Source organism: Mycotypha africana, assembly GCF_025528875.1.
Source record: "Mycotypha africana strain NRRL 2978 chromosome Unknown BDF20scaffold_2, whole genome shotgun sequence".
NCBI classification, from domain to species: Eukaryota; Fungi; Mucoromycota; class Mucoromycetes; order Mucorales; family Mycotyphaceae; genus Mycotypha; species Mycotypha africana.
In genome coordinates this window covers 2429448-2453645 of record NW_026515726.1, presented here as the reverse complement: position 1 = coordinate 2453645, position 24198 = coordinate 2429448, and the positions used below count along the sequence as shown (strand labels likewise).

The 24198-nt window shown below is 36.7% G+C and overlaps 9 protein-coding genes across 9 annotated transcripts; 1 reads left to right on the top strand and 8 right to left on the bottom strand.

Moving 5' to 3' along the window:
- Nucleotides 1–187: 187 nt before the first annotated feature.
- Nucleotides 188–4971, bottom strand: BDF20DRAFT_910692 (armadillo-type protein; the record flags this gene model as incomplete). The annotated part of the gene is made up of 20 exons (XM_053083732.1): nucleotides 188–235; nucleotides 315–392; nucleotides 459–605; nucleotides 680–1205; nucleotides 1293–1501; nucleotides 1567–1846; nucleotides 1905–1974; nucleotides 2033–2312; nucleotides 2387–2520; nucleotides 2583–2646; nucleotides 2703–2895; nucleotides 2964–3118; nucleotides 3177–3325; nucleotides 3399–3493; nucleotides 3578–3849; nucleotides 3917–3997; nucleotides 4090–4216; nucleotides 4302–4486; nucleotides 4565–4759; nucleotides 4834–4971. 20 exons carry the CDS (start codon nucleotides 4969–4971, stop codon nucleotides 188–190), a joined length of 3426 nt encoding a protein of 1141 aa, XP_052939534.1.
- A 269-nt stretch (nucleotides 4972–5240) lies between these two features.
- On the top strand, nucleotides 5241–6500 carry BDF20DRAFT_814284 (uncharacterized protein; the record flags this gene model as incomplete). The annotated part of the gene is made up of 2 exons (XM_053076958.1): nucleotides 5241–5964; nucleotides 6025–6500. 2 exons carry the CDS (start codon nucleotides 5241–5243, stop codon nucleotides 6498–6500), a joined length of 1200 nt encoding a protein of 399 aa, XP_052939533.1.
- A 234-nt stretch (nucleotides 6501–6734) lies between these two features.
- On the bottom strand, nucleotides 6735–10769 carry BDF20DRAFT_833040 (uncharacterized protein; the record flags this gene model as incomplete). Its single annotated transcript, XM_053078600.1, has 12 exons — nucleotides 6735–6809; nucleotides 6885–8203; nucleotides 8285–8549; nucleotides 8626–8723; nucleotides 8821–9033; nucleotides 9142–9442; nucleotides 9573–9712; nucleotides 9781–9976; nucleotides 10071–10376; nucleotides 10453–10559; nucleotides 10621–10669; nucleotides 10752–10769. The coding sequence occupies 12 exons, from the start codon at nucleotides 10767–10769 to the stop codon at nucleotides 6735–6737; spliced, it is 3087 nt and encodes a 1028-aa protein (XP_052939532.1).
- Nucleotides 10770–12622: 1853 nt separating this feature from the next.
- BDF20DRAFT_910689 (uncharacterized protein) lies at nucleotides 12623–14393 on the bottom strand (the record flags this gene model as incomplete). The annotated part of the gene is made up of 5 exons (XM_053083731.1): nucleotides 12623–12846; nucleotides 12975–13175; nucleotides 13333–13622; nucleotides 14033–14175; nucleotides 14268–14393. The coding sequence occupies 5 exons, from the start codon at nucleotides 14391–14393 to the stop codon at nucleotides 12623–12625; spliced, it is 984 nt and encodes a 327-aa protein (XP_052939531.1).
- Nucleotides 14394–15827: 1434 nt separating this feature from the next.
- On the bottom strand, nucleotides 15828–16418 carry BDF20DRAFT_854224 (uncharacterized protein). The gene has a single exon (XM_053080177.1). It carries the CDS (start codon nucleotides 16084–16086, stop codon nucleotides 15901–15903), a length of 186 nt encoding a protein of 61 aa, XP_052939530.1. The 5' UTR covers nucleotides 16087–16418; the 3' UTR covers nucleotides 15828–15900.
- On the bottom strand, nucleotides 15828–17980 carry BDF20DRAFT_854223 (uncharacterized protein). Its single transcript, XM_053080176.1, has 4 exons — nucleotides 17608–17980; nucleotides 17385–17525; nucleotides 16396–17302; nucleotides 15828–16312 (listed from the first exon to the last, which is right to left on the bottom strand). Exons 1-4 carry the CDS (start codon nucleotides 17857–17859, stop codon nucleotides 16116–16118), a joined length of 1497 nt encoding a protein of 498 aa, XP_052939529.1. The 5' UTR covers nucleotides 17860–17980; the 3' UTR covers nucleotides 15828–16115.
- Nucleotides 17981–18512: 532 nt separating this feature from the next.
- Nucleotides 18513–19157, bottom strand: BDF20DRAFT_854214 (uncharacterized protein; the record flags this gene model as incomplete). The annotated part of the gene is made up of 4 exons (XM_053080175.1): nucleotides 19130–19157; nucleotides 18902–19047; nucleotides 18698–18874; nucleotides 18513–18657 (listed from the first exon to the last, which is right to left on the bottom strand). Coding segments are annotated over exons 2-4 (356 nt in total), but the record flags the coding sequence as incomplete, so codon positions are not given.
- A 322-nt stretch (nucleotides 19158–19479) lies between these two features.
- BDF20DRAFT_854207 (uncharacterized protein) lies at nucleotides 19480–20163 on the bottom strand. The gene is made up of 2 exons (XM_053080174.1): nucleotides 19785–20163; nucleotides 19480–19682 (listed from the first exon to the last, which is right to left on the bottom strand). Exon 1 carries the CDS (start codon nucleotides 20143–20145, stop codon nucleotides 19810–19812), a length of 336 nt encoding a protein of 111 aa, XP_052939527.1. The 5' UTR covers nucleotides 20146–20163; the 3' UTR covers nucleotides 19480–19682; nucleotides 19785–19809.
- A 574-nt stretch (nucleotides 20164–20737) lies between these two features.
- BDF20DRAFT_854187 (uncharacterized protein) lies at nucleotides 20738–23504 on the bottom strand. The gene is made up of 8 exons (XM_053080173.1): nucleotides 23322–23504; nucleotides 23188–23254; nucleotides 23066–23108; nucleotides 22938–23000; nucleotides 22789–22869; nucleotides 22342–22721; nucleotides 21709–22267; nucleotides 20738–21639 (listed from the first exon to the last, which is right to left on the bottom strand). The coding sequence occupies exons 1-8, from the start codon at nucleotides 23362–23364 to the stop codon at nucleotides 20785–20787; spliced, it is 2091 nt and encodes a 696-aa protein (XP_052939526.1). The 5' UTR covers nucleotides 23365–23504; the 3' UTR covers nucleotides 20738–20784.
- Between the last annotated feature and the right edge of the window lie 694 nt (nucleotides 23505–24198).

Sequence of the window (24198 nt, the reverse complement as noted above, 5' to 3'; positions counted from 1 at the left end):
ATTGCCTCATTAGCTACTTACCATTACCTGTACAGTTGGCGAACAAAATAAATCAAGACGTTCCTCATCTAATAGACACATAATGATTTTCTGTAGCGCAACCCAATTAAATATTTAGTTTGTTTTTTGTTGAAAAGAAAATCGTTATCTGAATATTATGCTTTTATGAGTAATTGAAACAGTCAGGTCAAACCTTGACCTTCTTATTAGATGCAATAAAATTGAACCTAGATCGCTATGAAAATAAGAGAATAGCAGCGTTAGCAAACATTGCAAGCATTTCACTGCAACTTCTCGAACCATTTAGCGCGTACCTTCTCTCCAGTTTTTTGTTTCTGTTCTTCATTGAATATTTCCAAATACTCCTTAGGTAAGTAGGTTTTCTTAATGGTCTTTTGATGGAAGTATATTAGTTATAATTTCTCCTGTGTTTGTACAATGATTACCGTTGCATTTACCTCATTCTGAACTGGGCCAGTAGGCAAGGGGCTATACAACCTAGAATGTAATGATATATGTCCTTCATATGCATTTAAGGGCCACGAAGACTCCTTACATTTAGTCTTAACTATTAAGCCGGCAAGATCGCTTAAAACATAAGAGTTCTATCATATAAATGACAGTAATGAGTGTGACAAACTTTATAAATGGTGCGCTTCCGCCTTCATATTGTACAAACCTTGCTAAGTTCTTCAGCAACCATATCTTTTGACAATTTGATCTTTTGCAGGACATGGTATAAAAATGACACATTATCTGCTGTTGCAACACAGTTAAAGTAGAACTTGAAATACTGTGCAAATACTTGTAAATCCTCGATGGCCTCCGTAAAATCAGGATGATGTGCTAGGAGATGCACCAAGCGGACAAGAGAAGCATCCAGCTTAAAGGTGTTTTCTTGTGTAGCTTTTAATGCTGCCATATTTTTTTGAATAAAACTTTTCACTTGTTTCAGCAACGCTACTTCTGGTTCGTGAGCACAAATAAAAAGTACCGCATAATAGCGTGAATGGAGCTGGCGCGTTTGTAAACCTTTCATGATGGTTTCGGCGAATTCCTGTCGCACATAATAACAAGGATCTTGCAAAGTTATCGCCAGTCTCTCAAAGTTTGAGACAGTTAGTTGGTTTATGTATTTGCTGTAATGGGTTAGCTTGACTATGGCCTGACTAGCACCTAAACGCATATGAGAAGTTTCGGCAGCACTGAAATATGTTCAACACGTAGAAGAAAGGTGAAAGATATAAGTTAGTATAATTGTTATTAAATGAAGTCGAATGTAATCGTTTTACTTCAAATTATCGGCAACGGCAGCTTCGCAAGTCCTATCTGTCAGGTCCCAAAGGACACTGAATATTTGCTGCACTACTATGTCCTGTAAATGGACATCATCTTTGCAAGCAGTTAAGTAATTCACTAAGATGCGAATACCAAGTAATTTTTGTTGACTTAGTTTGGGCAATTCGTCAAATGATCGCCATTCAGGATTTTCTTCGACAAACTATAGAAAATCATCCAATAAACATTTAGTCCACAGTAAACAGGTACAAAGAGTGATGTATTTACCGTTGTAGTTTTTGCAGTTAAGAGGTCTTTTTCGACAAAACGGATTATTGAATCGATCACTGGTGAAATAAGGCTAGGTGAATACAATGCAAACTGGGCCAATGAAGTAAGTTTTTGTGATAAATTATGAGAGTCGAGCAATAGTCCATCACTGATGTCAGACACAAGGTCAGCAAATACAACTTCGGCATCATACATATTAGCGAGAGCAACTGAAGCATTTTCGGCTTGTTGCTCATCACCTTCAAGCGCCACAGCCGTTAAACGTTCAATCATGTTACTATGTCGAAATCTGTCAGAAAGGACTGATTTTAACAATTATCTAAAAACTGACTTACTCTTGATATTGCACTTTTTCTTTTGTTGAAGACTTGCAAAATTCTGCAAATTGTTCAAGTCCTACATTGGCTGTTGACATTCAATGTAAGTTATATTAGCTCTCGGAATATCGTTGATTTTTACTTACATATATTATCGTTATCACTCATTATCTCTTCCATAATAGTTTTTACAGAGTTCATCATCAATGATGGATAGGAGACAGAAATCTCTTTTAGAATCTCTTGAGCAACTACTGCTCTGGCAGTTGATACACTATGGCGTCTTCCTGTTGTCTCTCTGCTGATTGTCAATAAGTGAGCAGTGATACTCTTGTTGATAATCAATGGACATGCTTTGTTGAGAATGGCTTGGAATACTTCGACGATAGCTAATTGATCTTCGTCTAAATGATCTAGTAACTTAGCCTGCAATTTTATTTTGGATAAAAATGACTTTAACAACAGAATGATACCATACACAAACCACAAATAAACCATACCTTTGCTGTCAATATTTGTTTATAGGTTCGATTGATGTCAACTGCTTCTCCTAGGAGTTTCAAAGCATTTTTATCTTTTCTTTCTAGAAAGGAGCGCAAAGCATTAAAAGTTCTAGCTTTATCGCTAAAATAATCTATTGTTGGAGAGTAGAGTTAGATTAATGATCTCTGTATCAATTGATGATAATCTATTTACCAGCTAAATATTTCATAAACTGCACCAATTTTCCCCTGCTGTATTCACTATCATTGTCATTTAACTGACAAGTTTTATATTAGCTTTGTGCAAGTCATGCATTATCAATAAAGAACTTACATAGTCTCTACACATCTCGACGTAATTTTGTAGCTGTGTATTGAAGTGCTTTTGTTTGCGAATAAGTGCTGTAAAAGCTGTCTTTTGTCTAGGCTGGAATGAACTAGCTACAGTAACCAATCTAATGGCTCGTTCCTGGTCATTTTCGTTTTCGGATAATATGTATTGGTTCAAAGTTTGTTCCAAATTCATCCTGCGGCAAGATGGCATTAGTCTCTTGTCAAGGAGCCTTCCTTTTGTACAATGACTACAAAAACTTACATAATCGACGGATCACTGTTATAAAGAGTACTCAACATATAATCCGGGATCCAACCAACTTTATCAATGACAGTTTTATCGTTGGCTTGGATGCGAGTATAATAAGCGTCGTATATAAATCCCAATGTGTTCATTGCTTCTATACGAACAGAATTCTATAAGGCCATATGAGTATCAACAATTGAATAGCATCGACATATATTTTCATTTTACCTTTTTATCTTTGGCTCTTGTAGAAATAGCCTCTAATAGCGATTTATCCAATATTCTTACATTTGTTTCCATGCCTACATGTTTCAAGATCTTACAAACTTCAGCACGAATTTTGTCATCCGGATCAGCTAATTTTTCTTTAAAGCATCCTATGATATAGTTATAATCGCATTGGTATCTCAGTTGTATTCGTTGAGTGTAAGCACTTTCAGCTGTCGTTACCATTCAATTCTAAAATTGTCTCTGGGTGATTTTTGTATATATCGATACACAATTCTAACCAACGAATTCTCAATTTAATATCTTTATCGTTACGCCTACAAATGAAAACGCAGCAAAAGTAAATTGTTAATAAAGAGTTCACTTGATGCACGGGGGGGTGACATAAGGATATATTTCACCTTCCGAGCCAAGTTTTCCACGTTGTAGTGTATTTTTCTCTCAAATTGGAGGATGGGTCTGCAAACATTGTACCCACTGTATCTGTCGCTAAATGACGAACAACAGAATGATCTACCGCCATTTCTTCTTGTAGCAATGGTAATACATTGAGTAAGAGATCAGGGTTGATAATATTGATTTTACGAATGAGCACATGGATCTTTCTAGCTTCCTCAAAATCTTCTGAATCTTCTGTGGCATTGCTAACTCTCAGCAATACGTCAGAAAAATACTAATTTCAAAGAAACATGTGTTATATGATGTAAAGTGTAGTGGGAATGGCTCTCAAGGAGGCTTACTTGGCAGACTTTTCTTTGCATAGCATGGGGACAAGCATGACATATATCTGATGCCATTACAAATGCTGGGTTTGTGGAGCCCTATTTATGTTTGCATAACGTATAACCATTAAATTGTGTTATATTAATGCCTCGATTTCTTTAATGTTGAATTTTCTTCTAGCATACTGTACCTTTTCGTATTTATCAAATTGTTCCAATATCAACTCTGTCAATTCTGGTGCAGAGATATTGACGTCTTCTATCATTTGTATAATTATGTCTGTCATGCAAAATTCTACGTTTCGTGGCAAAACGGCCCTATAAAAAGATAGTCTGGTCAGTGATGCCCGAGAGACTATTTGCTCTGATAATAGTGAAGCTTCTCTAGATTGTTGACAGTTACCTTTCTGCAACCTTGAAGAAATCTTCTATCATAGGAAGAACAATTTCGTCTGTATCATTCATTTCGGTAAGGAGTAGAAATGTTTTTACTGACTGCAAGTTTTCCAACAGGTAGAAGTGGTATGAAAAGTTTGATGTTTCTTGTCCAAATTGTCTTAGTTCATTAACAAACAATATGAAAACATTCTAATAAAGAAAGAAATCCGATTAAATACTGATGATTCATTGCTCAACCAAAAAGGTTTCTTTGAATAAAATAGCTACCCTAAGCAAGTCAAAAGTATAGGGGCTTTTGGGTGCATGCAAACGAATAACATCTGCAAGACAACATGCAACCAAAGCGCTTATTGTTCCGTTCTTCGTCTTCATGAATTTGTTATCCACAAGTTCACGGGTTATTCGTTCAAGTGATGTTTTGTCAACATTTTGGTCCAATTCTTTAAGCTGCTTATGCAAGATCTATAATTTATTCTACGCGCGTAAGTCATGATGCATTCAAAATGTCAAACAGCTGAGGGTCGAATCGTATGTACCTGTAATAGTAGTATCTGTTCTTGTATTCTTAAACCTTTCGTTACTAAAGATTCAGGAAACACCAATACTGGGATTTCATCCTCTATTTGCGTATCCAAGATGGAGACTTGGGAATCCATGGGTACGTCAATGTCCATTTTTACAAAGATTATTTAGTTTTAGGAAAAAAGAAAATTGATCCTTTATCTTAGTTTTCAGTGACAACAGAAGGGAAGAAAGTAGATTTTAAACTCACGCGTCCAAAAGCTCTAACGCGCTTTAAAGTCACAAGTAAATTCAGGGCTGCTTTTTAAAAAGGCACCACAGCAGGAGCAAGCGATTGTTGGTGAAACATGTCAAAATGGGTTTTCACCCCACATTTTGTATGCCTGTCTTCCTGGGGTTCAACATGCTGAGAATTAAGACAATGTCAACGACGAAGATCGTGGCTGCTGCAATTAGAATCAATACTCAATTCTCAAAGAAACCTGGTATATCTGCTCAATATTTATTCAGTAGAAATATCAGTTCCACGATAAAAGCAAGGTGTAACACCAACTTCGTTCAAAAAGCGAATATAAGTCGAGCAGCAACAGTAGAAGCACCATACCCTAAAAACTATACAATCAATCCATACACTGAGGCTAAATCTAGTATCAAAGCACAAGCCAAACTGGTAGGGAAAATAGTAGGCTATACAGCTCTTTCTGTAAGTGCAGCACTAGCACTTATCTGGCAAATGACACATTGGTATATTGAGTATTTTGTGGAATCCACACCAGCAGAGCTAGGCTATCAAGGTCGTAACTTATTACATGGCGCCTTTATTCGAGAAAACCTGGCTATCGACTACCAGGTTGCTACAGTTTATTTGAGAGAAGCATTGCATATTGCGTTAAATGAAAAACAATTAGACGAAAGCTCGAAAACCATAATTGATCTCAGACTTCGGTTGGCGAACGACGAAGCACATGCTGGTAACCTTTTAGATTCCATTACCGAATATACCCGTGCTTGGAAATTATTGATAGACAAGCAAGAGATATCAATAACAACTATTGCAACGGCACAGCATATTGGGGAGCTTTATTTGCGAATTGGCGATTACGAGCGTGCTGAAGAATTTCTCGTTTGGGCTCTACATCACTCGAGTGTCTCTTCCCCGACAAACGCGGCAGCCGCATCAACCATAACAACCACTACCAATTCAGCCATTAATAGTAATAGTAGCGACGAAGACTCTGATATAAATACATTAAAATCAAAAATCACACTCGTACTCGGCAGTTTATACGCACTACAAAAGAATTATGATCTGGCGCTACCGCTCTTGACTCAAACGCTTCAATCAGTGCCAGAGGAATCAATATGTTTAAAGGCCATTGTGCAAAACCAACTGTCAGAAGTTCTATTCGGATTGGGAAAAGTAGAGGACGCAATGGGATGGGCACAATCAGCCTTAGCATTAAGCGCCACTAATATAGAAAAGCAAGATTGCATTGAATGTGGTGGCGTAGCGGCTAATAACCTGGGATCAATATTAGAATTGAGAGGTGAATTTAAACAAGCAATAGAGTATTATAGCCAAGCCGTTCAATATGGAGCCGCGATACATGACAACGCAAGTCAATTAAGATACACTGTGAATATGGAAAGAGCCAAAGAAAAATTGAAGAACGATGAGTAAAAGTAATTCACATTGAGTCAATAAAAATAAGTAATGGTGAAGGACATGAAACAGAGGCATAAAAATGATGTGGGTATGTAAATATTTGCGATCAAGTAGAAATGAAAAATGGGAATAAAATTGAAGGAATGGATACGTAAGATATACGTATATGAAAAAAGGATGTCAGTTATTAGTACTCAATCTAATGAAATGCGAGAGTAACAAATTTTTTCAAATTTGACGAGTTGATGTTTAATGGTTTTCATTGCGTTGTTGGTTATCATGAGGTAGACCGTCCATAAACTGATCGAGTTTAGAAACAATATGCTATAATGCAATAATGAAATAACTCGATTCAGTATTGATCACTTCATGTACTATAATCATCAAAAATATACTTACACTTCTCAGTCCACGAACATTCTCATAAGTGCTATTGTAATAATTGCTCATATCGTCTATTTTAAGTTGTTGTTGAGATTGTATCAAGTCATCAATCAAGTTATTCACATCCGTCTTTAATTGGACAAGGTCTGGTGGTATACTGTTTTTTCTGTGAGAGATTCTACTGCTATAGGATTGGAATGGTGTCGATACTGATCCTTGAGGATGAAACTGTAAGGGAGGAGGAGTAGTAGTAGAATGATTTTGAGCTGGAGGCTGTGTGTAAAACTCAGGATGGAGAGGAGGTCTTCTCATCCCTCCGTGACTAAACCTACGAGGACTGTCAATAGGTCTCATTTGCTGTTGCTGCTGTCTATCAATAAACTGCATACTTTCAAGGCTGCTTGTAGAGCCATATCTATCAGTTGAAGGTGAAGGGAGAAACTCTCTACTACTATACTTATCGTCGAAGTAGCTTCTATAAGTACTACTATTCAAACTACTCAGAGAATTGTATGGATAGCTGCTAATGGAAGAGTCATTCAAAGATGTTGAGGAGCGAGAGAAATAAGCGGAATAATCCGCGGAACTGCTCATGTCGCTTGTTGAAGCAGATGAGCTAGTATTGCTGCCTCCGCTTGATGGCCGAGGCGGTAAGCATGGTTCTGTTGGATGGTAGGACGGCAGATAGTCGAGGTTTTTGTTCTGAGTGTTAAAGTGGCTAGAATCACGACGATATAAGTAAGGTCGCTTATCAGATGTATCATGATGAATCTGGTTGATTTCGTAGCCTTCATAGCCATCGTGTGGATGTACGCGCACTGTATTTCCTTCTTTGGCTGGGTACATATAGTCACACTCTCCTCTGAGATCCTTGTTCACAGACATTCTATTTGAAGCCTCGGTTGAAGAGTGATGTTGCGTATAAATATTTGGCGGCTTTGAAGAACGACGATGTTTTAGGTAGCTATCTGATGTACTATTGACGGGTTGTATTTGAGTGATTGAAGAAGGGCTCGCTCGGTGTCGTGCATTAAGGGTAACAGAAGTACTATCAGGTATATCTTTGTGAACTGTAGCCACTTTAAATATAGCATCTTGAACTTGTTGTGCCATGATAGCTTGATCAAGTACATCATCATCGTAGCGTTCACTAGGAAAACTTCTTGATAGGGACGACGATCTCGAGCGGGAAAATAGCTTGCCAATACTCATATTACTGGCTACACGAGTAAGTGATTTAGATCTCGATCGTGATCGTGCTCTTACACGTAATAAGTCATCACTGATAAGTGAAAAGGCTTCTGTTGCTCGCAGTCTTCGTTCATAAAAAAATACTACCGTAATAACATTTTGATGATATGGTTAGTATGATTATAAGAGAAGGAGATGATCAAGCAAATTTAATTTAAATTTACAGTTATTCCACAGTGTATCAATGAAGTCTAATGGCTGATTGTTATTCTTCAATGTTTGATGATGAACGATGGTTTCGAATTCAATTTCCCGACTAATATCTCGAATGGGAATCAGATTTGTTTTGGCACGAATGGTTGCTTTGTATCCCATGGCTTGCTGATGATTTAGCAAGATAATGATCCAGACATCATCCGATACAAGTTGATTTAATTGTATTTTATGTTTTGGACAGTTGTCATCGACATAAACCATCAAGATATGATTCTAAGCAAAGTTTAAATAGAGTTAGTTAGAAAGAAGTTACTGAATGTGGAAGTCCTTGTCTCCTTCAGTTGCTTACTTTAAAGGTAGCTAAGTTGTAAGAGTTTTCATCGTACATATGTGTGTAGGCAGGATATTTAAGTTTATCTTCTTCGATATATAGATCATGATCCACGTCTGTTTCAACAATAGAATGACATAAGGATGACCGAGGATTAAAATAGCAGAATGAGTGACCATAAATTGAGCAAAAGGGGTTTTCTTCTATATTTACCTTTTAGCTTTGCCACGGCACACTGCTTCTGACCTAGTTTTATCAACTCTTGTTTCTTTTCCAAGTAGATAGAAAGACTTCTGAATTTGTTGGTATTGGGAATAATGGAATAAAGTCGGTCACTTCTGCGAAAGTAGTCCTCGCATTCTTTTTCAGTGGCATTGGGCGGCAGCTCTGGAAGACAGCTTCTGATAAAGAATGTATCAGGGCGGTCTAAAGAGAACAGTTATCATAGTGTTAGTAAGTAAGGGAGGATTGAATAGGACTGATTTCGGACCGATAGCACATCAGTGTAACTCTCCAACAAAATAGTAATGTTACCTTTTAAACCATTGAAAAACTCGATGGCACGGATATCTGCCCAGCCTTTGAATTCAAAAGGCAGGCCATTGTAAACTTCTTTAGCCTTTTGTAGCATGCTACTGGATGCAGTATTTTTGACCTTCTCCTCGATCTTGTCCAAATAGTCTTTGCCTTGCAAGTTGTAGTTTTTTCTTTTTACGACCATAATTTTGTCACTGAAAATAAGAATGGTAACAGGCCGAGTAGATTTTCCTGAGAGTAAGGAAAGTTCTGTTGCATCATAATAACCAAGCAGCTGACGTGATTGGATCAGAGAAGCCTAGAGCAGTACAGAATGTAAATGGGAAATAAGGATTGGTGGTTCGTGCACTTACTCATGCATACAACAAAAATGCGGGGTGAAGGAAAAAGCAAAAAAAAAAAAAAAAAAACTTAATTACAATACTTACCGGTGCATCGCGAATGAAGTGGTACAAATTGAGAAGTGAAGAATCACCATATTGCATATCATTGATTTTAGAAACCTTAGAATTGGCCTCCCTGAGATTGATGATATCGGGGTCATTGACATCCATAGCGTTCATAATTACTAACAAATGTCTTATTAACTTCATGACCGCCAAACTTTCAGACAGTCATTAGTAGTTATTTCCCTACCTTGTAACAATAAGTTGTACCGTGTCATGCGTTGAATAGGTTGGATAAGAACATCACTCATACCAAGATTACCCTTAAACTCCTTATTAATCAGAAATTTCGAGTAGTTTTTATTCTGTTTGATGTTTTGCGTATGGCAAGCAAGAGAATTGGATTTCCCTAGGAAGAAGATTCTGTAGCAATCGAATTTGTTCATCTATAATAAGGATAATTGTGAATTGTTAGCTTTTTCTGGTGAGGAAAAATGTATACAAATTGCTAAACTAGCAGTAGAGCATATGCTTACTTACATGTTCAACAAGAATCTGACCAAATGTCTTTATTGAATCCCCATTTTCGTACTTTTTCAATGACGTTAAAAATGCCTTGTTTACAGTGAGAATATCTTCCATATTAATAAAAATTCTGTTCAATGAATATTGATCCAGTATTGGTGTTTTGTCAGGATCAACAATAGATTCTCTGATAGGCCTCATGATCTTATATACAATTTCTTCTAGTAAGTTGACATATGACTGTTCTGTGTGGATGAATTCTTTGATGGGTTTTGTAACAGACGACTCAAAAACACACGCATTTTTTGTATCATGTGTTGTCTAAAAAAAAAAAGTAAAAATAACGGTGACGTTCAATACACCCTCTTTTTTGTCAAAAATTGCAACTTGAAATTACATTTGGTGTAGAGAGTCTTTCAATATTTTTTGTTGTTCGTGATTCATGTAGTTGCGTTGGTGTATATTTCTTGCCAAAAAGATTTTTGAATAGTTCTAATTGTTTCGCTGCAATTTTAAATGCATTAGAAAGTCAATATTAAAGATCAAACCAGGCTCCTTAGCTTACGTTCAGCAATTTGAGTTGATTTTGGTATCAATACATCGACATGTTGGCTCTGAGCATTGAAAAGGACAATGATGAGTATGATTTTGAATTTCAGACTGAAACAAAAAAAAAACCCTCAAAAGTTAGGTTACCAGCGGGTTCTTTGTCATGTTCAGAATATGCCTTCCAATTTCTTTACATTGATCGGAAACGTTATAATCCTTAACGATCGGTATGTCATTTTCTTTATATATATTACACGGATGTTGAAAAACTGTATGCTCCAAAATATCCTATGAATCAGTACTGCACGTTAATTGTCTGACTGTACTTAAAAGAGTGAAATTAGAAGCTATCAACCTTTGCTGATTTCGTTTCCATGGTTAGACGTCTAATAAAATATGTAAGTTGAAATGTGATATGAGAATGTAGAATGCGCTTGTAAGTATGCTTAACAAAATAAAAAATAAAACAACAAAAAAAAAAAGAAAAAAAAGGGATAACGTATATTATAGAAAAGGAAATGTGTTAAATGAAATGGAAAGAAGGAGAAAAAAAGCCAGTAAAGTCTGGATAGGTGAGTCCGTTCCGAAGTGTTGTTTATATATCATTTCTCAAAGTGTAAGAATGCAGCAAAAAAGGAGTGCCCTTTGTTTTCCCTGTTATGTATCACAATAATATTTCGGAAAGGAATCCATCATTTACTATTCTGTCAAGTATTTCATAATTGCAACCTATGCGTGCATCTTCAGTAAAAAGACTTATGCTCTCCCCCCTAAACTGCAACTGTTCATTAATGATGAGCTGTCAAACTAACTTGTATAGTCCAAGTTCCAACTGTACCTTTTCAGATATCCCCGCTCCTCCTTGATTCGCCATTCTCGCGTAACATTGTAGTTGTAAGACGTTTATGAAGGATCAAAGGCAATTTATATTTTTGCCTCGAATGACGAGCAAAGCCTTCTTTTTTGTTTGTTTTTATTGTACAGCCATTTGTTACATTCCTTTTGGAGTAGAGAACTTTTGACGCTTCACTTAGAGTGTTGTCAAGAGAAAGCGTTGCAAACATCATGTAATTCCGCCGTAAATATGATTTGAATGCAGATCATTCTAACTAATAACAATTTACGTGGTTTGTCAGTTGGAGGGAAGAGCAGCAAAAAGATGAATGATTACGGAAAACAAAGACAAAAAGGGGGCCGAAAAAATAAGGATGGAAGCAAAAGTGCTACACAACAACTAGAAAAGTCGATGATGTGCAAACTTCACCAGCCAGCCTCCCTCACCCTTATCGATACAAAAAGCGAGGAGGCTAGTGATACAACCCATGTTGTACAAGAACTCTATCTTTAATCGTCTGTTGCCAACCCTTAGTTTTCGGTTTAGACAAACCCTAATTAAAAGAAAAGTTTTCTTTTCTCCAGGCTTGCTCAGACAACGTATTGATGAATACATACTTCAACCTTATTATTTCTGGGTAATACTGAGCAACTCCTGTAGGTGTGGTTTTGATCAGAGCAGTAATAAGCCCATCGATTGAGTTTTAAGGGCACAACTGCTGCATACGCACTTAGAACCATACACAGACGTCATATAAAGTGATAAATGACAGCAAAAAATGACGTCAAGCTTGAATAACTGAACGATAAACTGCCTATGCTGATTTAGCAAACCATGTACCTTTCATTGATTCGGAAGACGCAAAAGATTCTAGTTTTCTTCCATGGCAAGCGTTTCATGCATTTTAGAGATGAAATCAGTTCCCGAGCTTGACGGAATCAATTCCGTCTATCGAATACAAATCACATGTCGACATGATACTACAATAACAATGCAAAACGCGTAACTCTGGGTAAGTAATTGCGCGGAGAATAGTACAGCTCGAATACATGGAGAAAATTATTAGATAAGGGAAGAAACGAATTTATGTCTGAAGGCTTAAAATAAGTTACGGTATCCAAACTATGTTGTGTTATAGAAAATACAATGATTAACATTTAGTCTTTTCAATATGTCTATAGATTTAATATTGTTCTGCTCGCTGAAGATCAAAATAGTTCAAACTTCTAAGAGAGAATTGGGAGGCTAATTCCGCAGACCGAAGTTGCTTTAAATTCGGAGACAGCGCTTGTGAAGCTTTGAAGTGGTCATTGTTGAATGATAGTGACACTTCTTCATGGCGGCAACTTATTCCTTCCACTTTAAGGGGTAATTCGTACGATATCTGATCTTGCATTGTGTTTGAGACTATATCAAAACCAGAGAGGTTCGTATTTGAAATTCGTAAAGGTAAAGTCTGATTTGTGATTGTAGATAAAGAATGATGAGTTTCATAAGGCGTTAGAGTGTATTTTTTGTTTTGTTTGAAAATGTACAATGTTGATAAGTGCTTCGGGAATCTATCGATGCATTTGCGTTCAAAACATTCGTAGAGCCATATCGTGGGTATAGTTTGTAGTATTCAAGAGGTAAATCTTTTGATCGTGGTTTTTTACCAACGATTTTAGAGGCAGCAATCGACTTTGTTTCATTCTGCACAAGCTTGAGGAACTCTTGTCCATCAAAATACTTGAACGCTGCCCAAGTGGGGTTTAGGGGAAAAAAAAGCCTTCTTTAAATTGTATAAAGGCTCTTTGTATTATATTTAATATTTTATGTTACTATATCATGTTATAATTGGTAAAAGCTTGAAAATAAGAGCATGGCTTTTTGCAAATTTGTTAATCTACTTACGACAGCAAGTTTTCCCTAGTGCTTCATCGCCATGCAATGGTTCTAGAGGGGCCAGTAAGGTTCCTTTCGTGCCTTGTTTCAACGGTAACTTGCCTTTTTCAAGTCTGCAAATATTTCGCGTTATGCACGCACCAGCTAAAGTAGCGGCATAACCTGTCTTCTCTTCAACTATGTCAGTAATGTCGCCGCCGGCAAAAATGTGTGGAAATTTTGGGTGATTTAATTGCAAAGTGGATTTGACTCGAATACGTCCTTGACCGTCTAAACAAGACTGAAAGCCATCTTCCGTACTATTTTACATAATAGTACTACAAGGAATAAAACCAGTTGCTACGAACACTTTATCATAGTTTGAGTAAACAGTGCCACTGGAACCCAAATAACAATTGCCATCAGAAGAGTTGAAGTCAACAATCCTTTCATTCAAAATCACCTCAACGCCCAGTCTTTGGAGATATTCCAAGGTATTTCGTTGTTTTTTTAGGAGAACTTCGTTGCACAAGATTGGCATGTGAGTCGATCAGTATAATTTTCTTTTTCTTGTCATACGGCGAAGGATAACAATGCGTGGCAATCTCGTTTGCAAGTTCACAGCCAACAAGTCCCCCTCCTGAGCATATGATCAAATCGACATGTGTACAAAATGGTCATTGTTTGCAATAAGGAAAAGGTAATACAAGGAATTGCATGAATTTCTTACCTATAATAAGCACAGACTTCGCCTCTTTCAATTGTTTGTTCAGCAGACAGTTCCGAGAGACGATAAACTGAAGAGGTATCAAAGGATTTCAATCTCGAATGGTATGTACTTCCTGTAGCAAGAACCAAATAGTCAAATGGAACCTAGTAACGCCAACATTCTGTCTTATTCTTTTTGTTTCTTCTCTTTACAACAACACGAGAAACCTAGCATTACATACTAACTCATTGTTTACTCGAACGACTTTTACGTCATCTTGCCAACACACTGTTTTAGTCTTGTTGATAATTTGATCGGCATAACCAATGATAACACGCACATTCTTAACGTACGCACCATGCCTCACTCGCAAAGAAGACATTTTCTCCGGCCGGACAAGCAGCTACACGTAAAATGATATGTTGTTCGTTAGCTGTAAATTTTCTATAGTGGTGTGCAAAGCGTTAAGAATGCGGCTAAAACAATCAACAACCTTGATTATCCCGGGATTGTATTCACATGAATCTAAAATCGTAGCATAGGAGCTTTGGTATCAGTCTTGACAGTAAATTGAGCTGTGTTAGCGTTGACAGTCGAAACCTGTACCTTTGGTGTCGATTAAAGTTACTTGAAAACGTGGCATCGGGTCTAAAATTGATGCTACCATGAAACCCTATGTTCTCGGTTGAGACAAATTTTGTTCTAGTTAACGAACACAAGGTCGCAGTACATTCTGCTTTAAAACATCATGTTCCATGGTATGTTTAACCTACAGTAAACCCGCCTAACACGACTTTTTTTGAAATTTGTTATATTCCAAATCATATGGCTTACTGTAGAATCAGATAGAATTATGGCGGAAATTTTGGTTAGAAACGGAAAGCTGCGATTTATTATGATGTCAGAATGAAGTAGTAACTGTACACATCAAAAGTACGTTTTGACTGGTCTATAAATATTATCGAATTCAACGATCTTCTCGTTCTAAGGAATAAATGGTGTTTTACGGCCTTAATATCTCTCAATATATACCACATTTCCATTTCTACACGAAAAGGGCGACCTTTTTATTCTACCAGTAAAATTCTAACTTCTGTCTCTATCTCCTTCAAAAGCTCAAGTGCTGCTTTTTTTGTTATAGAGTTTATCCTATCCTGATCATCTAATGCTTGGCTTATTTTTGTTTTATCCTGAACATTAATCTCTAAAAGAGCATTGGGTGTAAGGAAAGTCTTATATATTCTAATAGTGACAGGTATCGCAAAAAATTAAGCATGCATGTTCAGCAAAAAAGTTACAAAAACCCGTGTTGCTCAGATGAACATAATATTTCATGCAAGCGTGCGTATTCATCGCGTTCAAAAGCTGTATTATCGCACGAAAAATTTCTGACTGTCGCTACTGGTTGCATTTGAATATTATCTAATATATATCAATCAGTATGATTCAGTTGCTTAATACGTTATTTTTGTGAAGCCAGTATATTTTATAATAGAATACCACTTGTAACATACTCTTAGGCTATAGAAGGGCTGCTGTATAGCATACAACTTCGAAATTGTATAATATAATTGCGTACAAGAAAGGATCAATAAAGAAAAACGAAATGAAATGGCATCAACAAGATCAGACCAAGAATTAATTACCTGTGGGGAGAAAGAGGGGCAGCTTTTCTGATTCAAACCATTATTGGACTTGAAAAGATTATTTATAACATTTGTTTCGGTCGGTATTAGCTCATTGGTGCATTCACGCATCCGTTTCCTAGTCTACAAAGGCCACAACAAATCACAAACCTTACTCCAATAATTCTACATATGTTCTGAACGCTAATGGTTATTTGGAAATGTTATCCGTAACACTATTTACCGTCACTACACAGTTCAACTTCAGAAGTCATAAACGTAAAAGATAAAGAACAACACAACTGTGTATCTAACGGGCAAAAATTCAGAGCGATGGGTTTTGATACAGTATATTAAGGAGTGTAATGATTGCGGATGTTGAGATAAGCGAAAAAATTGATAAACATAAAATATACATTGGTTTAGTGTTATTAATCTCAAAAAAATCATATCCCTTGTAAAACTATAGCAAGGCTGCTTTATGGTTTGGGATACAGAGAGAATGCACCATCTCCAAAATACTTTTCTTTCTTCTTCTCCTTAGCCTGCTCTAAAGCGGCTGTTGGATCGATCAACTCCATACTCTGTGCAGGCGTAAATGCTAAAGAAGACGCCAAACCAGAGGTTGCTGTGCCCGAAACACGATTGCTGAAACTCTTGAGTTTAGGACCTTTGACTGAAAACGAAATAGTGTTAAAGTAAACGTTTAGTAAACCAGCTAAATTGATTCTTGAAGGTGGAAAAGTGTAACCAACTTACTTTTATTACGCTGATCTGCCACCGAAGCTCTGATTTTACCATACTGTTTTGTGGCCATACCCAAACCTTCTGTCTCATCACCATATCCTACCTCTTCTTCAGCTTCCCCGAATGCGATTCTATTTCTGGCCGCACGTAATTCCGTCATTGCATAAGCCTCTTTCTGTCTTCTTACACGTTTACCAGCTCTTCTCTTCTTGGGTCCTTCATCAGGAACAGGTAATGCTTTGACAACCTTTAAAGACGGTGCTTCTTGTAACTTTTCAATCTTAGCATCGATTTCATCTCTCATTTTCCGACCAGCCGAGCCATCAGGTGATTGATGACTTGCATCAATACGCGCTGCTAATGCTGCTTTGGCAGAAACAATCTTTACTAATTTCTTCCTCAAATCCGAGGGTGCTGTTAATACTGGCTCTGAATATAGCACGTATCCAGCATGTCTATCCACCTGTGCCGAGGAAAACCCTGTGTTTGTTTTTTTATTGTTACCAATAACTTGGACATTACATGAAGGTATCTTACAAAACGCAGTAAGACCACCTGCTGCTGTCAACAGACGAGCGGCTGTAGCTGTCCCAACAACTTTAGATAAATTGGGAGCAATGACTGTCATACGAGATTCGACATAGGTCATAATCTTTTTACGAGCTGCTTCAAGGTCGAGTATCATATCGCATGCCTCCTCTGTTAACTTCCATTCTTCTTCAGGCAATTCTTTACCGGCAGTTGTTGTACCTGTAACGGTCACTACCATTACTGTTGCAGAGGGCAAAATCGAACGAAGATCTACTTTGGTTATGTCAGTTTCGTTGCCGATTGCTTTTACCGTAAGCGCGTATTCTATAGGGTTGTACACAAGTGTCTCGAGTTCAGGGAATTTCGCAGCATAGTGATCACGAACGAACTATTGCACGAAAAGTATAATTTTCATCGATAAGTCAAAAATGTTTTATGTTAAGAAGAGAAAGCCTCCAGAATTAGCTTACTTTATGCACAATTTGAACTTCTCCATCGATCTCAGCCGTCATACTGTTTGATAGAACTACTAATTTGTATTCCTCATCTTCTTCACTGGGACCGACCACGTCTGAAGCTGTTCGATTTTGTTCAGTGTATTTATCAATTTTCTACCACCGAGATAGAAATGAAAAAGTGAATAATACAGTTGCGGTTACAACAGAACTGATTCCGAGCAGAAAGCAAAATTACCTGAAGTGTATCTTGCATTTGTTTACTATACAAAAGTTTAGCAACTTTTTTAACACTATTTGGATTATCTTCTGAAAGCTTTTTATTTACGCTACTGTGCTCTTCCTCCATCTCCATAGTATCATTGGCCTGCTTGTTCTCATTTAGATCGTCTAGTGCTTGTTGTTCCTCATCAATATCGGACGCTTGTTGTTCTTCTTCATCGGAAAGCAGATCAAGATCAGCGGCAAGTTCATCAGCTAAGGTAGCCATTTCTGAATTCTTTTATAATAGATCACGAAATAACGAGCAACTGTAGGAAGAGGTCTAAAGGGGGAAAAAAATATGCAGTTTTTTAACTATGATTCGGACTTTCATACTGTTTGCTTCAGAATGAACAGAATAAAGGATTTGAGAAATATCATAAACACTTTTTAGATTTTAGCAATTTACTTTGAGATAAATGTTTTAGAATTTGAACTCAGGGCACTATAAAACGGAGGGTTGACGAGGAAACAAGAGCAATAACCAGCGCGCTTAACTACCCTGTGGAATATGTTAAGCATACTATAACGTCAAAAAACTAGTTGAGGAGCGAGATACGCCACTGTCTGTATATAGCAATGATTTTTCAGAACTTTGATGCATGTTGGTAAGAGCCGTCACTTATTGAGTCAGTTGATCCGTGATGTTGTCAAAAAAAAAAAAGGAACGCGATATACAATAGAACACACAGTGTTCTTTTCCTTTTTGCTTTCTTTCTTTTAGACAAAAGTGGAAAGACAAACAACGCCTCCCAGCTCAGAACGGCCCATATAAAGGCCCAAGCTGCACATAGGTAAGCTATCTTATTTACGACTCTCTATGAAGAAATCATCTACGTTGCTCCAGTTATCCACACACTAATACCAATGGCATTGGCATACAATGATTCTTCGAGTGCTTCTTCGTTCAAGCCAGTGTAGTCAAAAAAGGTTAAAAAAAAAGAAGCTCTCCAAGAAGTCAAAGCTGATAATAAAACAACGAAAATGGTTACGTGCCCATCCTGTAAGCAAGCCACACATGCATTGCCTACAAGCAATCTGTGTCCGAACAAAGAAGGCAAAAGTACCTATTGATGATGAAGATGAAAAGGTGAAAATCTGCTTCATCAATGAATATATTACTAGCTGTAATAAATGCAAGCATTCGACTTTTAGATAATGTAACGTCAGCAACAGCAAAGCGAAGAGTACATGCTGTATTGCAGTATAAAACTGTGATACAATTTGGAATCGCGACGTCCATGCTGCCAAAAACATCTTTCAAACGAGACCTACATGTGTGATTGATATCACTCCTTCACACATCCCTACAGTGTAAGTTGCAATATATTCATAAAGTATAACCAAAGGCCGAATGCTTACTGTTTCGACCTTATTTACTCAGCTCACAATTCGATAACAATTTGGGTAATTTCTGGTAAGTACGTCTGAAATTATAACAAAATTTATCTAAAATATGTAAATACGTTTTATCATAAAGATACTCCATATTTCCAAAGTTGTCTAGTAGTATTTCCGATTTTAATCGAAAAAAACTGTATGCAGAACGGTAAAAAATGGATTAATTATCAACTCTTCGCCTTGCAGGGCGCCAAAAAAGAAAAGCACAACAAGAACGCTCATTTATTAGAAGCCGTTTCGTTTGTGAGGACCACGATAATGCGAGCAAATAGGTGTACAATACGAATGATCAAAAACTATATATCTATAGTATTTAAGAAATGCGTGCTGTCCAACCAACTGCACATTTTTTGTACTTATCATAAGATCCTCGCGTAATAATAATTAAGCCAGAATATGTTTTATTCAAAAGGGGTAGTAAGTATAAAAAAAGGTATCATAGGTTTAATCGATTGTCTGTAGCTTGTACAATTGTATAAATAGAATATAGCGTTATTAATGAAGGCTATTATTATGTAGATGACCAATATTGTTAATGTTATTATTGTGTTTTCTAGCTTGCATTGGCTGCGGCGGAGGCTGACTTCTAGATTGCTCTTCCACAGTTTGTTGAAGTGATGTGATGAACTCCGTCATAGTATCAATCTGTAGGTAAGCTATCTTATTTACGACTCTCTATGAAGAAATCATCTACGTTGCTCCAGTTATCCACACACTAATACCAATGGCATTGGCATACAATGATTCTTCGAGTGCTTCTTCGTTCAAGCCAGTGTAGTCAAAAAAGGTTAAAAAAAAAGAAGCTCTCCAAGAAGTCAAAGCTGATAATAAAACAACGAAAATGGTTACGTGCCCATCCTGTAAGCAAGCCACACATGCATTGCCTACAAGCAATCTGTGTCCGAACAAAGAAGGCAAAAGTACCTATTGATGATGAAGATGAAAAGGTGAAAATCTGCTTCATCAATGAATATATTACTAGCTGTAATAAATGCAAGCATTCGACTTTTAGATAATGTAACGTCAGCAACAGCAAAGCGAAGAGTACATGCTGTATTGCAGTATAAAACTGTGATACAATTTGGAATCGCGACGTCCATGCTGCCAAAAACATCTTTCAAACGAGACCTACATGTGTGATTGATATCACTCCTTCACACATCCCTACAGTGTAAGTTGCAATATATTCATAAAGTATAACCAAAGGCCGAATGCTTACTGTTTCGACCTTATTTACTCAGCTCACAATTCGATAACAATTTGGGTAATTTCTGGTAAGTACGTCTGAAATTATAACAAAATTTATCTAAAATATGTAAATACGTTTTATCATAAAGATACTCCATATTTCCAAAGTTGTCTAGTAGTATTTCCGATTTTAATCGAAAAAAACTGTATGCAGAACGGTAAAAAATGGATTAATTATCAACTCTTCGCCTTGCAGGGCGCCAAAAAAGAAAAGCACAACAAGAACGCTCATTTATTAGAAGCCGTTTCGTTTGTGAGGACCACGATAATGCGAGCAAATAGGTGTACAATACGAATGATCAAAAACTATATATCTATAGTATTTAAGAAATGCGTGCTGTCCAACCAACTGCACATTTTTTGTACTTATCATAAGATCCTCGCGTAATAATAATTAAGCCAGAATATGTTTTATTCAAAAGGGGTAGTAAGTATAAAAAAAGGTATCATAGGTTTAATCGATTGTCTGTAGCTTGTACAATTGTATAAATAGAATATAGCGTTATTAATGAAGGCTATTATTATGTAGATGACCAATATTGTTAATGTTATTATTGTGTTTTCTAGCTTGCATTGGCTGCGGCGGAGGCTGACTTCTAGATTGCTCTTCCACAGTTTGTTGAAGTGATGTGATGAACTCCGTCATAGTATCAATCTGTGTTTGATAATTGGATTCTGTTGTTGATAGTAGATCTTGTACCTTCTTCACTTCTTTGTTCAGTCTTTCAATTTCTGAGACCATCATACATTTTTCCTCTTCATCCTTGAAGAGTCTTTCCTTCAAACTCCTATACATAGCCGCGAAACGTACCGCTTTACCGTCGGTCATTTGTATCTTATCTGTCAACGTCTTGACCTTTTGTTCGTAAAATGATTTTAATTTTTCCTCGCGCTTCAGCATATCCTCTTCGGTGTATATTTTTCTAGGTTCACTGCCATCGGCTTCCTCTAAATTGTTATCAGCCTTTACATTCTCAACATCGCTAGCACTTTCAGTGCTTCTAGACTCTAAAGGTTCCTGGGTATCTTCCTGCTGCAAAGGAGCATCCATTCCACGATATATAAAGACTTCCTCTTCTTCTTCAGTTATCATGTCTTCTTTCTCTGGGGCATTCAACTTGTTCTCTGAATCACACTGTGTCTTCGCTGAGGGTGTTGGATATACAAACACATCGCTGTTGTTGTCCTCATCCTCATCCTTCCTGCTACTGCTCTCTTGATCCATTTTAACTTCATAATCTTTACTTTCTTGCACAGTATGGTCAGTACTGACTTGAACTTCTCTGTCGACTGGCTCTTTTGATGTGCTTTTATCCTTAAATTTTTGCAACTCATGTCTTGCTTTTTCTACTACAGATTTCTAATCGTGGACAAACAACCAATAACTATTTAAGCTATAGTCACTTAATATTACTGTCATTATATGTACCTGTTCTTCAAGCTCAATCTTTAAAAGCGAATTGCTGTTCTCCAGTTCTACTATCGATTTTTGCAGAACAGTAATAGATGCTTCGTGGTTTATTTGATCAGTCTCAATCTTTTGCAATAGGTTCGTTATTTTTTCGCTCTGTTGCTGGGCTTTTTTTTCCAGGTCCTTTTCTTTGATCTGATAACCTTCCTTTTCTTCCTTTAACTTCATCAACTCTGCTTGAACTTTGTCAAGTTGTTGAGATAGATTATTTATTTCTGTGTAAAATGTATCTGAAGAAAGCTTGAGTTTGTCGGCAATTTCAGAAGGCAGATTTGGTGCATCTGTATCAGCATTAGGATTGTTCTTAATAGAGTTGAAGTAAGCTGTAGCCTCTTCTTCTATATTCTTTAATGCTGTATTGGATTCTGAAATTCGATCATACAATGGTTTATCATCATTACCATGTAAATTACCCACTTTTGCCAGCAAAATAGCACGTAAACTTTGAATTTCTGATGATATCTCAATATGATTGTTCCCTATGGTTAATTCTTTATCGTCTAGTAACTTTGTTTTCCTACAAAAGACAAATAGATTTCAGTCTATTGTAAGAGTAAATATATAGGCGGCGAGGGCGTTTTGTATATTTACTGATTGAGCTCATTTTTCAGTGCTTCAATTTCTTTTTGAAACTTTTCGTAATCGTCCTTTCGGTTCTCCTCCTCTTTTTTTCTTTTTTCGCCGTCGCTCACATTGTTTACGAATGCTGCTCTGCTTAGCTTTTCTTGTTGCAGGTTTGCATTTTCATCCTGCAATTCTTGCATCTTTTTTTCTAAATTTTGGATTTGCTGTAATAATCCATTGATGCTTTGCGTAAACTCGAACTGCCGTTCATTTAACTCCTCATGTAACTTTTCATTTTCTTTAATCTTTCTTTCTAAGTCCATTTTTGTCTCTTCCAAAGCTTGTGTGTTTTTTTCTAACTCCTTTTTCAAAGATCCGCCTAATAAAGAGAAGTGTGATCCTTTATGCTATATATTATATGATTCAATTTTAGTTCTGTTATATGTATTATAATTGCACAGACGATCCACTTACTTGATCACTATCCTGTACTGCTTCTATACGCTTTGTTAATCTTTCATTATGAAAAGCTAGTAAATCCAACTGCTCTTGTAACTATATTTTATACAAGATACATATGAGATACACTCCTGTGTCTAAAAAGGCATGGATTAATTCCTTACCTTTCTAAGTTCTTTTTCTTTCTCCTTCACATTGCCTTGAAGAGCTACATTGGACGTTTGCTCCTAACGTAGAGATGTGAAAGTTCGAGTCAGTCATTTGCACAATCAGCCTGAGAACTTACTGTTACCTTGATGACGGCCTTTTTTAGAACGGTATGTTGAGCTTTTAAGCTATTGAGAATGATTGATATAGTGTAAGAATATAACTGAATGCTAGGTCTTAAGACATAGACTACGGGCGATTTTTTACCGAGAATACTGTTGAAAAAGTTTAACGTATCGTTGAGAAAGTTCCTCTGCAGTTGCCGGGACAACGCCTAGATAAAGACGTTTCTTTATTTTGCTAAGCTAAGGCTCACATAGTATAAATATAACCCACTCTACCTGCATTAAAGGCAGCATGCCTAGAAAACAAGCTGTCGCTCATGTTTTAACTTGCAAAGACAGAGAATCAAATAAACGGGGAAAAAGAAGTTAAAGCTCTACCATACACACGCACCCGACCAAAATGCCGCTTTTAAATCGGAATTTAAATGCTCGACAAGACAGCTAAAGATAAGCAATGTGATAAAAAATGATATCCCTTCATACATTTAGAAATATGGTTATACTTCTGTAATGTAAAATCAACAGTTTTTCTTGTCATTATAGGTAACGTATGGTTTGAGTATGTAGTAGTTTTAAAAACTTCACAAATACTCGTTTATATCATTTTATGTACTGGAATCACGACTATAACATTCAATACTAAAGCGTGCAGAAAGCAGCTGAACGAGGTTAGTCTTCAACAATCTTTCAGAAGTGCTAAGAGAATTTTTGCTTCTATTGATAAACAGTCGCATGCCATTCCACGATTTTTAATAATCAGGATTGCACTGGAACACTCACTCTTGCTACGCGCTCATGGCATAGCTGTATAATACAACATGAAATAGCACCTTTCTTTTTGGCTTTCTGCTTAAATAATTATTGCGAAGTCATCAAAAGAGCCTCTTCAACACTAAAAGCATTATAATATATTTTGATGAATCGCGACTAAACCAAGAAGAATTGGGTATTTTTTCGCTTGATTTCTAGGGATAGAAATTGAGACCGACAGTAACGATCCGCAAAAGACCTAACGAGTCTATCAGCTTTAACAACTGTACACGTAACTGAAATACTCTGCGAGAATTGTTAAATATTGTACAATTCGCAAACAAAAAAAAAAAAAAAATGAAAAAGACGCATATACTCTGAAACCATTATAGAATAACTTTGG

Coding starts and splice junctions, on each gene's coding strand:
- BDF20DRAFT_854224 (XM_053080177.1), bottom strand. CDS start 16,086: ATGATTTTTTTGAGATTAATAACACTAAACCAATGTATATTTTATGTT.
- BDF20DRAFT_854223 (XM_053080176.1), bottom strand. CDS start 17,859: ATGGCTACCTTAGCTGATGAACTTGCCGCTGATCTTGATCTGCTTTCC. Junction 17,526..17,607: donor AAATGCAAGATACACTTCAG/GTAATTTTGCTT, acceptor TCTCGGTGGTAG/AAAATTGATAAATACACTGA. Junction 17,303..17,384: donor AAGTTCAAATTGTGCATAAA/GTAAGCTAATTC, acceptor TTCGTGCAATAG/TTCGTTCGTGATCACTATGC.
- BDF20DRAFT_854207 (XM_053080174.1), bottom strand. CDS start 20,145: ATGTTTTTGGCAGCATGGACGTCGCGATTCCAAATTGTATCACAGTTT.
- BDF20DRAFT_854187 (XM_053080173.1), bottom strand. CDS start 23,364: ATGAGCGACAGCTTGTTTTCTAGGCATGCTGCCTTTAATGCAG. Junction 22,870..22,937: donor AAGAAAAAGAACTTAGAAAG/GTAAGGAATTAA, acceptor TATAAAATATAG/TTACAAGAGCAGTTGGATTT. Junction 22,268..22,341: donor CTGAAAAATGAGCTCAATCA/GTAAATATACAA, acceptor TGTCTTTTGTAG/GAAAACAAAGTTACTAGACG.